Genomic DNA, 15,762 nt, shown 5'->3' with positions numbered 1-15,762 from the left:
GATTTCTGGCTGTTTCAGGGATACAAAGAGTGGCTGAGCTCCTGTGCATCAGTAGTTTATGTGATTAAATCAAGCATATTCAATTCCTCTCTTGCCATGCACAAATAGACAGAGGATGTTGCGTTTTTGCAATGTGAAAGGGGAAAATTTCCCCTCTCCTCACTTGATTATCTCTTTTTTTAGAAGGTGAGGTGTTATTTCATGGTCTCTAAGTATCTTTACTGGTAGATTGACTGCAGAAATGTTCCCCCTCAAGCTGGGACTTCTACCCCTAATCAACTGATTGTTCTTCAGTGTCTCTGGCTTAATGAGATCTTCCCATTCACTTCACTGGGCAAGTGGATCATTCTTTGTTCCTATCCCATTCCTACAAAATTCCCAGTTTCCTCAACACCACCACGTCCCTATATGTGTCTTTGTGTGTATCTCAGGTCCCGATGTCAGGCATAATGTGCAATTTTCTTTATCACTGCTCCATAGTTTCAGCCTCTACCATCTCTTCTGCAGAATGTGTGTCAGATAAAAATCACCACTATGCTAGATCTGATCCCATAATTTATGGGACAGTGTTGTCAGTCTCACTTTCCAGTTTGTCCTTTGAGTCTCTAAGTTGTCTTCAAATATTTTCAGTAATTACTGTGAGTTGCCCAGAGACTGCCCTCCCTGTCCTTCATTATTCCATGCCTTGCATCAATTTAGGGTGTCAGTGTGCTGCTTGATTCTTGCTTCCTCTTTCTGCTGCCTGCTGAAAACAAACTTCCTTTTCCCTGGCTCTTGAGTGCTGCTGTCTCCAACATTCCAGTGGGTGCTTCTGGATCACCTGTTTGTTACCATCTCGTTTCCAACATCCCATTTTCTGCTTTCCCATTCTGTCACCACCCTGCTGTTGCTGCGCTTCTCATAATCCACAACTGCTGCTCTGCACGGGTGCCCCCGTACGTCGTTATTTACAGGCTGGATTTACAGGAGTGCTGTTTTCAGCAATTGCTGTTGTCCCTGTTGTGGGGAAGCTGTCCTAGTGGGACCTTCTGCTGATACATCAAATGGGAGAATCTTGTGGCACATCATGCCTGACACCACTGCAAACAGCCTGTTTGTCTGCTGTAAGGGGAGGGTCACGGCCCAAGTCACTCCCCTTGGATCAGATAAGGCTTTAGTCATCGAACATCCTGCTCATTCTTAGACACCCTGTGTCTTCATGATAAAATACATGTTTCCTGCCTTCTTTCTGACCTCTGTAAACCAGGATGTGGCTAAGAAGCCATCTCAGCTTCTCCATTCTAAAGGGTTCCACTTGCCTTCCTGATAGGGGGAATTTACAGTCATTTACGAATTACATGTCACTTAAGCAGCTTTAGAGCATTGTAACATAATATACATAATATAGGTCATACCAACAAGGTATGTTAATATATGAAGTCTTTTTTTTTTTTTTTCTTGAGCTACAGCAGTCTCATTTCAGTGGAATCACTAGACACTTATTTTTGTGCTTGTCTGTCTTCAGCACACATGTTTTCCGTTCCCAGTTGCATTACCAGCCCTGTGCTGGAGATGTAACATCTTATAATAGCGTTTCATAAGCACTGTTAAAAAAAAAAAAAGGTTTTTGACTCATAAGGTAGTTTAACAACTTGGGTAAGTATTGGAAAAAATAAATTGGAAAGTTGTGAGGTGGAAATCTCAAATGAGGCCCAAAGATCCCCTAGCAGGAACTTGCTAATGCAATATAGAAGGTTTGAAAAGAAACTGGGTCCCCAAGAGACAAAGGTGTTCTCGTTTCTAGTCAGCTTTATTTACCCTCTGTTTGCTAAAGTTTTTCACAGAAAGGAACGTTTTTGAGAGTGGACACTAATGTCAGTTCAGAAACAGGAGAAATCAACATACAAGCAAGATGACCAGTTAATTAAGTGAGGATGAGTTGGGTGGAAGCAATTCACTTCATATTGTAAATGAATGAGAGCTCTCTGCTGCAGGATTTACTGAAGTAAAGCAGCTGATGCTGTTATACATCTTTTCACAGAAGTATCTGTGAGATGAAAAGAGGACTGAGAGGGCTGCTTTGATAGGAGTAGATTTAATTAATAAAGGACATAGTGGATAGGGTTTTAAAGCTCTTATCCTAGGGGCTTTAAAAAAAATAAAAAAAGAAAGAAAAAAAAAACCTTATTTTAGCAAAAGGGTCTGGTTCAGATTTCAGAAAAACATAACCCAACATACATTTTGAAGAATTGGACTTCCCATTGACTTCAGCATCCGTCACTCACTGAAAATGTTGTGTAACTGGTCTAATTCAGTGCTGTTACAGTTCATTACATTGCCTCTGAGACCTTTGAGTGCATATGTAAGTTAATCTGCTAGGAGACCAGAAGTTAACTTATTTAGCTCAGGTGGATCATTTTAATATCAATGGTCAGGTATTTTTGAGGCTCGCAAACTTATGCTGCGAGCATTGTTAGCGAGACTTTCACTAAATTTCCAGTTTAATCCTTTTTTAAAAATAAATATTCCCTTAATCAGAGAGAAACATTGATCTCACTGATGTTAAACTTTTTTTTCTTATTGGAACTAACTTTTTTTTTTTTTTAGTGGCAGATGGAAACAGATACAAAATCCTACTAATTTTGGGGAAGGAATAGGAGATGAAAGGGTATCTGTTATTGAGTAAGCTTCCAGAGAGAAGTAACTCTTCCCTTTATTTATGCATTTCCATGGCTACTTTATTTCAAAATGTGTTACTAGGTTTAAGTGTGAAACAATAGGTAGTATCTATTTAATTTAATACTATAGTACAATATTATATTACAATAACAAGTTATAGTGCCTAATATTATATTTTATAATGACACTGTAAGCTGCTATCACTTTACAAATCCTGAACCGTTTCTGCATCATTTTTGAGACTCAACTTTGCAATAGAAAAGTGACAAAAGTCTGGGTAGGAAAGAAAATTTAGATAAAATACAAAATTAAAGATTTCTTTCATAGGATAGTGGCTGTTAAAAGTGCCTGTTGTCCGCTAAACCTGATGAGTCTCTTAAGTCTTAACTTTTTTGAAGGTAGATGGTTTGGGTTTTCTTAAAGAGTACGTCTTTTTTGAAGGAACAACATTATCTGTAATAGATGATATGTTTGTCTTAAAACTGTCACTATATATAATATATGCACCTCTACTATTCCTTCTTTTATGCTTTGTACTCTAATGATGATGACAATTTTTGCCTAGGAGAAACCCTCACTTACTTTAAGCTTCAGAAGAGGTAAGGTTAAGCTTAAAACCACTGTCTTTACTGTGGCTGACCTCCCAAATATAAATCCTGTCTGCAGAGAGATTTCTGTGGTCCTCTTTGATGAATTTTGTTTGCAGAGTGAAGTGACAGCCAAATTCTAAACCTTAGGAAAGTGGGTAATTACACCTGCCATTTTCTGTGTCATACTTTTAATGTTTAAATAGCCTTTTGGGTATTTACAAGTGCAAATGATTATTTAGATGCCTTTTTTTTTTTTTTTTTATTTGCACACACAAAGTCTCCTTGTTCCTTTGATCTGCAACAAATGTTGAAAGAATGACTCAGTGAATTATAGGAGGCTTCTGATAGATATTTAGGGTAAGGCTTGATGTGTATATCTTTGAGATATATATATATATATATATATATAATATCTGTATATCTATGGCTGCCTCACCTGGATGATCTATCAGGCAGCAATGTATCACCATATTTGGTATGACCTATTTACTTGTTTCTGTTTCCCCACCTCAGTCTCAGTCAGCAGACATGAAGAAGATGTGGTGGTGCTGATGCTGTTTGGAACTTTATTAGAATATTCTACATGAAAATAGTGCTGCTTGTTCAGTGAGAAATGTAACTTGACCCAGAGCACTAAAGCTTATTCTGCCCAAAATGGAGATTTAGGGATTCTGATAATAAACCATTTCTAAAAATAAACCATTCTGGTTTATTTTCAACCATTATGATAGATAGGTAGGTAGGTAGATAGATAGATAGATAGATAGATAAAAGTATGTATAAAATCAGGAATGCTTACATTCAGTTTATAGATCATTTATGAAGTATCATTCCATCCTATTCTTTTTTATGCAACAAGAGATTGTTTCAATAAATTAAGTGGATGCCTGTTAATGTGTTTGATACAGCCCAAGAGATAACATTAAAATAAAATTCTTTATAATTCAGAACATTAATTCTAAAACCAGACTCTAGAACAGCTAGAAATATTGTGACAATGCTCTTGACATCTTATTTTCAGGCTGAGATTTTTTATAATGCTTTTTCAAAGCTAAGTGAGATTGATTTCGTGTGATTTACTACATTCAATTCCTGACAGTGAGAGGGAGATGTTAATCCCGTGAGCTTTCTGTTTTCCGTGTCATTATCACGGTGTCTGCAGAGAGGAAGTGCAGGCTCCTTTGTTGTGGTTATAGAATGTCAACACAGAAACTCAGAGGTGGCCCATAAACAAATTCATGTGTGATGGCTGAAGTGACAGAAGTTGACTCATTGGGTGCTTTTAAAACTAGAAGACATAATCCAGAACAGTTTTGTATAATCTCATATCAAGGGGAGGGGCTTAGGTAAGATGTGACTTAATAAGGGATGACAAGAAAGGTTGAGGGGTGTGTTTTTCCTGGTTTTCAGGTGGGGAAAAAATTTACTTTTACTTATTTACTTCTAGGGCAATTTAGGTTGGAAGGGACTAATGTATTGCTGTCTGCCAAAATACACGTTAATAGACTGTGGATGAATAATTAATATCTGGAATTGGCTTACATAATTTGCATTTTTCAGATTTGCAGAGGTGAGGTTTAATTTGAATCCCATAGATGTGCACTCGGGCACATGAGCGAGCTCTTAGAAGTCTAAAATAAGCTTTTTGGTTTTATTACACTGAAACATTTCTCTGAGAAGACAACACTCACAAATTCAATGACAAGGGAAGAATGTAAGCCAAGATAAAGCATAGTTGGAGAGAAGCTCTCTGGTTTTGTTCCATATCCCCTTGGGAATTGCTCCCACGATTCCTTGTGTCCATTAGGGTGAGTCCTATGTATGAAACAGCAGTAATGCCCTTTATGAAGTGTATGCTACAGTGGCTGTAAACTTTTTAAAATTAGACTGTAGTTTGGCTGGATAGTGGTGGGAAAATACATGTATGTCATTAGTGTGTTTACATTGATACTGACTAAGAAAATTTATTCTTGCAGAAACCGACTCTTTATTTCTCAGATAAATTGAAAGGGTAAACTGGGTGGATCATAAAATCTCAAAAGTTTCACCTTCAGCTGAAGTATGTTGGGGAGGAAACTGCTTTTTCAGTTAGAAAGTAGAGCAAGTTATTTTTCTTTTTTCTTGGTAAGAAATCCTTTATATTTATTTGAACCTGGTGCAATTATGAAGCCAGCAGAATTATTTTGGATTCGTGCTGCTGTTACCAACATCAAAATATGACTGTAGGAGTAAAATGGTGCATTTGTGGCACAGCACAGCATGAACAATTGCTATATTTAGGATGTAGGAAAACCCACTCTGTAGAAAGCAAGCACTCAATGAATTCTACAATAGTATAATAATACAAAGGAGAAGGAACAAAGAGGGGAAAGATAAAAGGTGTACATTTGACATGAGCATCAGGAAATAGCATAGTTTGCCTGCACAATAGTCCCTAAGGGGAACTGAACCAAATACACTTTTTGCTAACTTTCCATTTTAATCAAAAGTCCAGGTACTGACTGCTCTTGGAAGGTGAACCCTCCTGTGACAATGTAAGAAATTCAGGCACGTTCAACCCCTTCCCACAGCATCATCCCATATTGTAGTGCACCCCTTGGGCTTAAATTGTTTTAATGTGCAAAGTTTTTCAGGACAGTTTTTTTAGGCATTCAAAGAGAAGAGAGTTGCTAAATAAAATCCTGCAGGCTGTTTTCTCATGGCTCTGTCAACCATTTCAACTGCAATTTTCAAAAAACCATTTACTTCTTTCATGATATATTGTCCAGACTAAAGGCACGATTCAAATCTTATACCCTTGGTCAGGGTTCAAAACAGAGTCTTGAAACTAAAATGCAAACTTTGAGAGGGAAAAAGTGTGGTGGGTGAAGATGTGAGTGTGATTCTGCTTTCCCACCGGTGCAAATCCAGAATAAAACCTCACCTGTGTGGGGCTGTTGTAAAGGCTGATGCTCACACAACCCAGAGCAGCAGCAGACACTCAGCAGATGGGAGTTATTAACTCACCTTGATGAGTTGAGCATCTCCTTGGGATGGACCAGAAGTAACTTATTTTTCGGCAGCCACAAAATTGAATCGACTTCCCTCTGCGGTTTTGCATAGAAACCAAAATGCAGAAGCAAGAATTTCCTTGCATTGACAAAGTTTTTTAAGTTAAAACTGTCAAGTGAGCTTTCATCTTCAGCTGTTTATTCAAATGAAGAGTACCATTCCTTGTAAACTTACCCTGATTTTCAAACTTTACTGTACAGCTGGCTATGCTTTCTCAGTCTCGGTGAATCTGTCTGCTTATGTCACAGAATTCAAAGAAAATATTTTTAGGTTGAGGTCCAGTTGGTTGTTGCTTTTTTTTTAAGAATGAAATTTTTGCCTTTTATTATGTGTGATTTTGTTTGATTGGGAATGTTTCTTGTTTTGTTGTCTATGCTATGTGCACTAATCTGAATTGTCCTGTGTTACAAAAGGTTTATGTGCCACGTAAGTCCCAACTGCAAATCTTCAGGGAGTTTTGGGGCATCTCAGAAGACATCACCATATAGACATCACCATAAATCCAAAATCAAAAACCCAGACTAGGTTAAACATCTCCCAGAACACCTTTTACAGGAGCAATTTTTAACTTCTAGTGCTATGTCTAAATGTTTAGCATTTCATGAAATATCCCAATCAAAGGATTTTTCAATGGGACTTATGATGTGTCTTCTGTAGAATGTGCTGGTTTATGATACCTCACTGGTATTTTTTCGACTGTTCTACATTATTAGAATGTATTGGCAGCAAGATTAAATTGTTAAAAGTAATGGTACTTCATTGGATTAATTTTTTTTTCATATTGATAGAGGTGGTGGTTTTGGTTGCTTGCCCTTCACTACTCCTTTTAGATTGATCCCTACCCTCTAAAGAAAAGTCAGTTTCAAGACATATAAAATGGTGTCTTTAATAACATATTTTCAAAAAAATTAATCTGAAAATATTCACGTTGCCTGACATATTTCCACATGAAGAACAGGATCACTCCATGCTACACAACTAGAAAAACATGCAGCATTCATTTACAAAAAGCACGAAAATCTTTAATTTAAAATACCAGCTCGTTTCCTCACAGGTTTATTGGGTTTTTTAATTTACTTTTAGAATGCAAATAAAAACCACTACTGTTTCTTTTCCTTTTATTGCGAAGCAGACTACTAACATATGCTTTTGACTTTCATTTAAAGTAAGCACAGCTTTTTCCAGCAGGAAAAAAAAAAAAAAAAGGTTATTTCTCATTGAATGGTTGCCTCACAAGAGTTTTTGTTTTGTTTTGTTTGTTTTTCTACCTACCCAATTTTAGATGCTGCACAACAAACACGTGATGGTTCGTGTTGGAGGAGGCTGGGAGACTTTTGCAGGGTACTTACTGAAGCACGACCCGTGCCGGATGCTGCAGATCTCCCGAGTGGATGGGAAAACCTCTCCGATCCAGAGCAAGTCTCCAACCCTCAGGGACATGAATCCAGACAATTACCTGGTTGTTTCTGCCCATTACAAGACCAAGAAGGAGATTAAGTGAAATAAGCTTCTCATGTGAGTGCGGACTCTATGTATGTAGGTCCAAATTATTTTCTCAAGTGTAGTGAATTTAGTTCATGCTTTAAAAGGACTTTGGGAAATTTAAGACAGACTGGAAATGGCAACCCATTTTGAAGATCTTTGAATTGTAGAACTATTTATTTCTAGTACTGTATCTTTTATAGCAAATTACCCTTGATAGGCTAATTACTACAATCAGATAATAAATAGACATATATTTTTAGCCTAATTATTACTCTTTAATATGTGAATGTATACTTAGAGCTACATAAAGGAGCAGATCCTGTTAATGGAAGAAAATACACAGTACACTTGTATGAAAATCTTATAACTTCGAATCCTTGACTGTTAGGCTAGTTGAAAAATATATATGCAGGTGGAAAACGAGTATTTGTGGAAATTATTTGGTAATGCCTCTTGAAATGAAATAAAAATTGACTATTTTTACGGTTTGCAACCTTTTAATCAGCAGAATATAACGGCTCATTGCATGCCAAAAGCCATTACTCTAAATAATAATAATAAAAAAAAAGCCCAAGAAATCCCACCCACCACCACCTTTTTACTCTTTAAAGCTGTGTTAGAGCTGTGTGTACATCCTTCCCATTTTTCCCAAAGTTGCTCGGTATGGAAGCAGCGGGAAGTGCTTCCTCTGCCAGGCGATGGAGCTGGTGGGTCACGGCAGGGGGGTGATGTCCTGCAGCCCACCAGGGGAGGCAGTAACAGATGCACAGCCCTTGGACCCAAAGAGGAGCTTCAGAAGGTGTGAGTCCCTCCAGAGCCACAGAACACTGCACTGTTCTTGGACGTGAGCTTTCCCTTCCTTTTAGTTTTGTTGGTCATGCCAAATGTGAAATACTCGTCAGCGGAGTGGTTCACATTCTCATAAATCATTCACACACCTCTAAAGGCATACGTGGGCTTGGTTCATTATTTTGGCTACTTTTCTATGTTTATATTTGGTAATTTATGTGCCTTTTAATGTCCTAGAAAAATAATTTTGTAGGATTATTTCAGTGACTGTATAAATTTACAAATGAAATAAATTTTTTTTAAAATACCCCTGCGTTTTGAAAAGTCTTATTATTTGTAATGGGTCGTCCTCACTTTGCTTCCTACTGACCATACTGGATGCTCACAATATACAATACTGCTTGCCACCCTAATAATGAGCTACACAGAGAAAGGGGATAGCACTGAAATATACAAATTTTATTGAAAATTAATTTTCCTTTGCAGGGAAACAAAACATTCAAAACTATCCTTGGAATGATTTTTTTTTTTTATTTTAGTACTGACTCGTATTTTTCTCGATTTTCTGATGTTTAATTTTAAAACGTGGTCTTATGATCCACTCCCGTTGTCTTTAAAATTAACACCAGAATGTCTGCAGGTTGGACAGGATCAGGACCATCTTTCATGTTCCATGCCTTATTAAAATCAGCATGTTGTATCTGACTGCTGTGGAGCAGGCCCAGCTCACCATCTGTGTAAGGTAGGACTTACTGCATTTGACTGCACTGGTGTGGGTGTGGATAACAGAGCAGGAAATTAAAGCAGGAGCATCCATAAAGCAAACAAAATTTAAAACGTGCAGTAAGCTGGTTAGCACTGGAAGAAGGGCTTGGAGTCAAGTGTTGCTGATCTGGTAAGTGGCATTTTCTTAGTGTGTTAGGTCCTGTAGCAGTGTAGGAATTGGGCAATTTGTTAGGAGCCTAAGGCTCTTATTTATGAAGCCGAAGCTGAGCAGCAAAATCTTGCTCAAAGAGGTACAGGCCCTTGTTGCAATGATGGGGGCAGAGCAGCTTAGATCATTTTCCATGATGAATGCTGTGTAGTGATTTATCTAACTCTACTGTCTTGTAACATGCCTGAATTTGAGTGTTGAGGGGGGTTGGAACTACTAAAAAGTTTTAACTCATATGAGCTGCAACAAAGCCTCTTCTCAAAGGCCTTGTAGACCAAACCTCGTGGGAGCTCCAGCTGGCTGTGAATAAACTGTGCTAAACTTCAAGACAGATAAATTATGGGAGATTACTTATAAAAAACATCATTATTGTGTAATGTCAGATATGCCTCACGTGCGGGAAGCCATTCAGAATTAGTTTATAAATGTAACATCTGTTACTGCTTGTTTTAGGAAGTAGCTTCTGTCACCTCGCTGTTCACGTATTACCTGGAGATTTTCTTCCAAGCAGGATTATTTACATCACTGATTGAGGACAGTTTTTTTTCATACCAGTATTACAGTGATAATTGCTCCTTTCTTTGCATTACCACCATTTTTCTATCAGCAATTTATAGAAGACCTGGCACAAGGGCTGCTGGTGGGGCTGAGAGAAATGAAGAGGCAGTGTGTGTGGTGGGAAGGCACAGCAAGCTCCTTGCAACTTAAGACCCAACACTGAATTCATTACACATGTTCATTTTAGATCTGGAAGACGAGCTGTTTGCCACACTACAACGTTACAGATGCATCTGCTGGAAATGCTGACGAGGGTTTGGTTCTTTTTGGGCTTACCTGTGCACTGTGGTGCTGCCCACCCTTGTGGAGGCACTGCTGCTGTGTCTTCCCAAACCTCAGGATGTTCTGCTCTGAACACCCTGTTGCTGGCATAAATCAGTGTATTTTAACATCCAGTAGCAGATGGTTTCACTTGCTGTTACTCAAACAAAGACAATCCTATCACAGCCATGGAGAGTCAGCCTTTCATTCCAGCCTACCAGCACCAGGCTTTGCCTGCCAGGAGTTTCTGCAGTGACCTGCAAGATGATGCTTTCAGAAGATAAGAAGGGAAAAAAAAAAGGCATCGTTGGACTGTCAGCAGTCTCGATAATCTACACGAAAAGGTGCGTTTTAACAACCTCTTCGCATGACCTACTGTCATGTTAATATTGAAATTCACATTTTAAGTTAAGGTTTAGTGTATTTTATTGTAATTCAATGCATTTTCACTAGACTTAAAAAGTTGCTTTGACCAGTTAATAAACTGTAGTGAGCAAATGCCAGCAACCAAAGGAAACTGAAGGCATTCTTCTGCCAAGGACACAGTTTTTTTCAGCCCAGCCATCATTATATTAATATTGAAAAGTCTCCTTCCTCACCCCCATTCGGAAGGCTAAGCCAGGAAACTCGTTGTGTCAGGACTGTGCTCTCCTAGGACAGCATTAGACCCTACTGAGAGAGGTAAAAGACGAAATACATAGTTCAAGGAGGGGGGGAAAAAAAAGCCTCTACAGTCTAAAGTAGGTCAGAAATGGGGCCAGTGCAGGACTGAGTCCGTGCATAATGCTCTCTGGGAAAATGAAGAGCTAGATCTTTAGTGTTTTATCACGTTCCAACAACCTTCCCCCCTCTATTAAGGCAGTAGCTTGAGCACTAGTTTGAAAGTCTAGTTGTAACACACAGTTCAGGTAGCTCTAAATAATCAGTGGTAGCTTCATGACTGGGAAAGGGATTACAGACACTGCTGAATACAGAGTATTTAGAAAATGTCTCTGCACTGTAACAAGTCCACCTAGACAATGCAGAAATTTTAGGAAATGAACCAAGAGATTATGTAGTAACTGTTTTCCTGCTTGTTTTTCAAAATCCCGACAAGGGCAGCACTGCCCTCTTGTGGTAATAAAGGAGAACAATTAATAATAAGATTTTTAATTTAATGTTTAACTTCCAGAATTCATTATAAATACTTACAAGCTCAAAAGAAATTCACATCAGAAAATGAGGAGAAAAATTATTAGACTCATAATAAAACAGCATTCTTGATCTAAGTATACAGGATCTGTAAAGGTTTCTATTTTTTAACTAGTCACAAAATGATTCTATTTGCAAGGGCTCACCATGAATCTGCTTCTCTTTGTTTTGAAAAAGGCACTAAATTCCTAAGCATTTCAAAAGTCATTAGGAAACAGAAGAGAAATGCTGTCACCTGCATATTCAAATATATATATATATTTATGAACAACTTTCTACATGAGGACTTAAAGAGTTTATTGAAGAGCTTGAAATAAGCATCAAAACCAACACGTGGGAACCTGAGCTGTGCCTAGGCCAGTCATATGCAGACAGACAGACAGACATGAACTGACCAGAGAGCACACACATACTGACTGACTACAGGTAAGGAGGCCACTTCCAGGTGAGAAAATTCATCTCATTCCTTTGACAGGGATGCAATAAAACATGCACGAACAAACGAACAAACAAATGAAATTGGCAAAACTTTAGTGTTCAGAGTTAGTTCATAGGATTTTTACTGAATGTTTCCACATGTTGTCCCACAACAGCAAAGTACTGCTGAGTCTTCGTATGTAAACAGCAAAAAGCCACGTTATGAGTAAGTGCCATTTGGCTGCAGAAACTGGCAAGTTATCGGCGATCAAAGTCAGTCGTCGTCTCTTCGGAACCCGCGCGTTATCCCACCTGCCACTGAAGACACAAACAGCAGAACACCACGTTTGTATGAAGACAGGGAAAAGAGAGGAAGAAAACCCAACCAACTGACCCACCACGAGGTTGTCCAACTACAACAAATTCTAAAATAAAACACCTTTTACTCCCTGCAGGTGAGGGACAGGCAGCGTACCAGCGGCATCTTACACAGACTCCTGCCTCCTGAGTCATAAACAGCAGTGAGGGGGAAAGGTGAAGGCCCAGGAAGCCTGAGTTTCAATGATCAGACTGCATTCTCTATTGATTTACAGAATTTGTTTTTTTCCTTAAGTTATTCAGCCTCATGCATGGCAAAACAGAATTCTCCCAGTGAAGGTATGGACAGCTGAATCACACTGCTTCTTCCTGAAACTTACTCTCAGCCCTCCTTCTCCTCCAGGACGTGAAGCTGCCATTCTTTTTTCTATTTCTTCCTGTTTCTTTTTCTTCTGCTCTACGGAGTAAACGTTCTTAATACCTCGAGAGGAAGCCTGGGAGAAAACACATTTGGGTAAGGCCAAGTTGGCTATTTTTCTGGAGAGAAGACAAACTGCAAGTCCTGGCAACACAGTTTTGTGAACTGTGGTTTGCATGGAAAGGCCAAAATGTTTAGCAATTATATTAATACATCAAGGCAGCCCTTTCAGGACACTGCCTCACCCTGTGAGCCATTAGGTAAGTGAGGGTGTTTTGTTTCATACTGTTATCACATCCAAGTGAATATATTTAATGCAGTGTACCTGCTCTGCATCCACAGATGCAGAACCAGAATTTCTGTTCCCAGAAGTCCACAGATTTTTAGTCTGTGGTTTTTCCCATGTCAGGGCCTACTCTTGCCCTCACAAACAGGGCAGAAAAGAGGTTGTGTTAGTTGTGCTAGCCCAGGCTGTAAAAAACTCCAACTTTTAAACTGTGATCTGTGAGAAATAACCTGTGTGACAGTCTAGCCTTCCAACTTCCATAGGGTGTGTGGATAGCAGGAATACAGATAAAACCTGGTAACTGCTTCACATCCTTGTGGTGACTGCCTGCCTTTTAGGAAACTGCTCTTCCAAGTGAGTCAGGCACCCAAACTGTCTACAGCACCCTAAAAGGAAGAGCAGCTCACACAACTTCAGGATGGATAATGAGCAGTTAAGAAGCATGTTCAGGAGAACACCAGGTAGAGAAACAAATCTCCATTACCCAGCGTTCAGAGGCTAAAATGCTCTCAAAGATAGTAATGAAAAATCCTAGGGGATGTTTTCTCTCTTTGTCTTTCAAGAAAACAACAAAAAATAGTAACAGAGGGTGATACTTCCAGTTTTCTTCAGCAGCCTAAAGGGTCCTACAAAACTTCAAGGCCATCCACAACCCAAGTTGCTTCATTTTTCCTTTCTTTTTAGCCAGTTAAGAGCTAGGTATTTCCTACAGTTATGCTTACAAACAGTGTTGAACTTGAACTTCCAATTCTTAAGTTGTTTTTAATTACCATAGAACTTCTCACATCCAAGCAAACTTAGTTACCTTACAATGGTCTTTGAGCACCTACCAAGCTGCAAAACTCTTAACATGTATATAAAAAAAGGTATAAAAGACATTAATAAAACTGGGAAAGTATTTAGTGACAATTCCCACAATCCAAACACGACATCCAGTATTCCCACAGAAGCCCCAGCTATTTTCCCCATAAAAGTTACCCAAAAGTAATTTGAATAAATGGCATTTTATCAGACATTACCTCCATCTGCCTCTTTTCAGCAGCTTCTGCTAGCTGTCTTCTTTTTATTTCCTAAATAAAACGTTAAAGACAGTGAAACTCTATTCCAATACAGTCTGTGCGTTCTTTTTAAAGTCTTAAATTTTTAAGCGTGACTCAAATCTGCAATGTGAGCTGCCACTAAATGTCAACCTTAAGTCAATTAGCATCATCCTTCCCTCCACTGCCAGTCGGCAAGAACGAAGTGTGCTTTTAGTGACTAATACGGCAGAAGAGCAGCTCTGCTGGCGCATTTAGCGCCCAGTCCCACCAGAAATCGTTAATTCAGCCGCCTGCTGAATTCAGCCTCCACACTCCAAAAATCCAGGCTGGGGTGAGGAGGCACGCAGTGCGCATCCTTTCGGGAGCCTGGAAAGCGGAATGGACGCTCGCTCCTCCAGGCCAAGCGGGCTGCCCTTCTTCTCTCCCACCAAATCCCCAGCCGAGGGATGGAGAGCTCAGAACGGGGTTCCCACACACCCAGCGGGGGCAAAGGCCACCCGCTGCAGGGCAGCGAGAAGCCAGCGCTGAAGAGATACGCCCGATCCTTCTCATTTCTCGTCAAAACGTGGGTCGCACTGCCCACGATTAGGCACAGACACCCCTCCCGTGAAACACCTTATCCCCCTCGCCGCTCTCCGCACCGGCGGCCCGTGGGTCAGAGCGGGCGGCCCCGGGCCCGCGGCTCTCCCCACCCCAGGCCGAGGGCCGAAGGACGGGCTTCCCTTTTTCGGGCACAGCAGCGGCAGCAGCAGCAGCAGCAGCTACAAGGCCCTGTTTATCTTTCCGCCGAGGGTTGCGCGGCCGCCCCGCGGCGCGGCCTCCATGTCGGGCCGGGCGGTCACCGCCCCCGCCGCGCGGGGCGGCACCGATAAACAACCGGGGGGAGGAGGAGGACGAGCGAAGTGGGGAGGGTTCCGTCCCACACTCACCGGGTCGGGCGTCTCCACCGCGTCCTTGGCGGCGTCCCCCAGGCAGGGCAGGCACTGCCCCATGGCGGGACCGAGCGCCCCGCAGGCCCCGCGGCGGAGGCGGCCGCGCCCCACCCACGGCCCCGCGCGGCGGCGGCGCCCGCCCCGCCCTGGGCCTGCCGCGGGGGCCGGGCCGAGCCGGGCCGGGCCGGGCAGGGCAGGGCGAGGCCCCGGCGGGAGTTTATTAAAAGCGGGCCGTTCTGTGGCGGCAGAGGGTCTGCGGTGTGATTGATTGCGCGGCCGGGCCGGGCTCAGGGCCTGCAGGCGGCAGCCACTGCTCGCGTGGCCCGCCCGGCGCTGCCCGAGTGGGGCCGGCGAAGACACCCGTGATGTCTCTTCTGGCTGTGGGGTGATGGATGGAGTTAAACCTAGAGAGGGTTCAGAATTCCAGGGTAAAAAGCAGCTCCCTGGACGGGCTGAGGTCGACTGTTGTGCTCCCCAGCACAACAATAAACATTTGCTCAGAGGAGTAGAACGGAGGGTGGACACGAAGTGGGGACTACGTGCCCACTCCGTTCTAATCCCGGCAGAATGGGAGAACACTGCGGTACTGAGACCATACAGTACGTGTCTGATAAGGGAGAATCAAAATGTTCTGCTGCTGAAGCCAACAACCACGTCGAGACCCCTCCTCAGGTGCCAAACCGCGACCGCCACTCCCCTCCCATTAGGTGCACCAATCAGAAATAGAAGGTGTTTATGACTAGAGCCACTCGAACTCCACCCAAACATAAAGAAAATAGTATAAAAGTAAGGTGGGGATAGGTGGAGAGTGGGAGAAGATCTCCACTGCAACTG

General features: G+C 41.3%; 2 protein-coding genes across 5 annotated transcripts in view; one reads left to right on the top strand and one right to left on the bottom strand.

Annotated features, from left to right (window-relative positions):
• GAS2 (growth arrest specific 2) overlaps window positions 1-8,881 on the top strand; it is a 74,447-nt gene extending 65,566 nt beyond the window's left edge. For all 4 annotated transcript variants that reach the window (XM_050335324.1, XM_050335327.1, XM_050335325.1 and 1 more), the window contains one exon: window positions 7,582-8,881. In XM_050335324.1, coding sequence (XP_050191281.1) covers window positions 7,582-7,800 — 219 coding nt within the window. In that variant the 3' untranslated portion in view covers window positions 7,801-8,881. The remainder of the gene's footprint in view (window positions 1-7,581) is intronic.
• A 2,908-nt stretch (window positions 8,882-11,789) lies between these two features.
• On the bottom strand, window positions 11,790-15,067 carry SVIP (small VCP interacting protein). Its single transcript, XM_050335329.1, has 4 exons — window positions 14,926-15,067; window positions 13,976-14,026; window positions 12,633-12,746; window positions 11,790-12,252 (listed from the first exon to the last, which is right to left on the bottom strand). Exons 1-4 carry the CDS (start codon window positions 14,986-14,988, stop codon window positions 12,238-12,240), a joined length of 243 nt encoding a protein of 80 aa, XP_050191286.1. The 5' UTR covers window positions 14,989-15,067; the 3' UTR covers window positions 11,790-12,237.
• Between the last annotated feature and the right edge of the window lie 695 nt (window positions 15,068-15,762).

This window comes from Myiozetetes cayanensis, unplaced genomic scaffold (genome assembly GCF_022539395.1).
Source record: "Myiozetetes cayanensis isolate MyiCay16 unplaced genomic scaffold, myiCay2020 scf6-25, whole genome shotgun sequence".
NCBI lineage: Eukaryota > Metazoa > Chordata > Aves > Passeriformes > Tyrannidae > Myiozetetes > Myiozetetes cayanensis.
The sequence above is the reverse complement of the archived record's forward strand: the minus strand, read 5'-3'. Positions and strand labels throughout refer to the sequence as shown.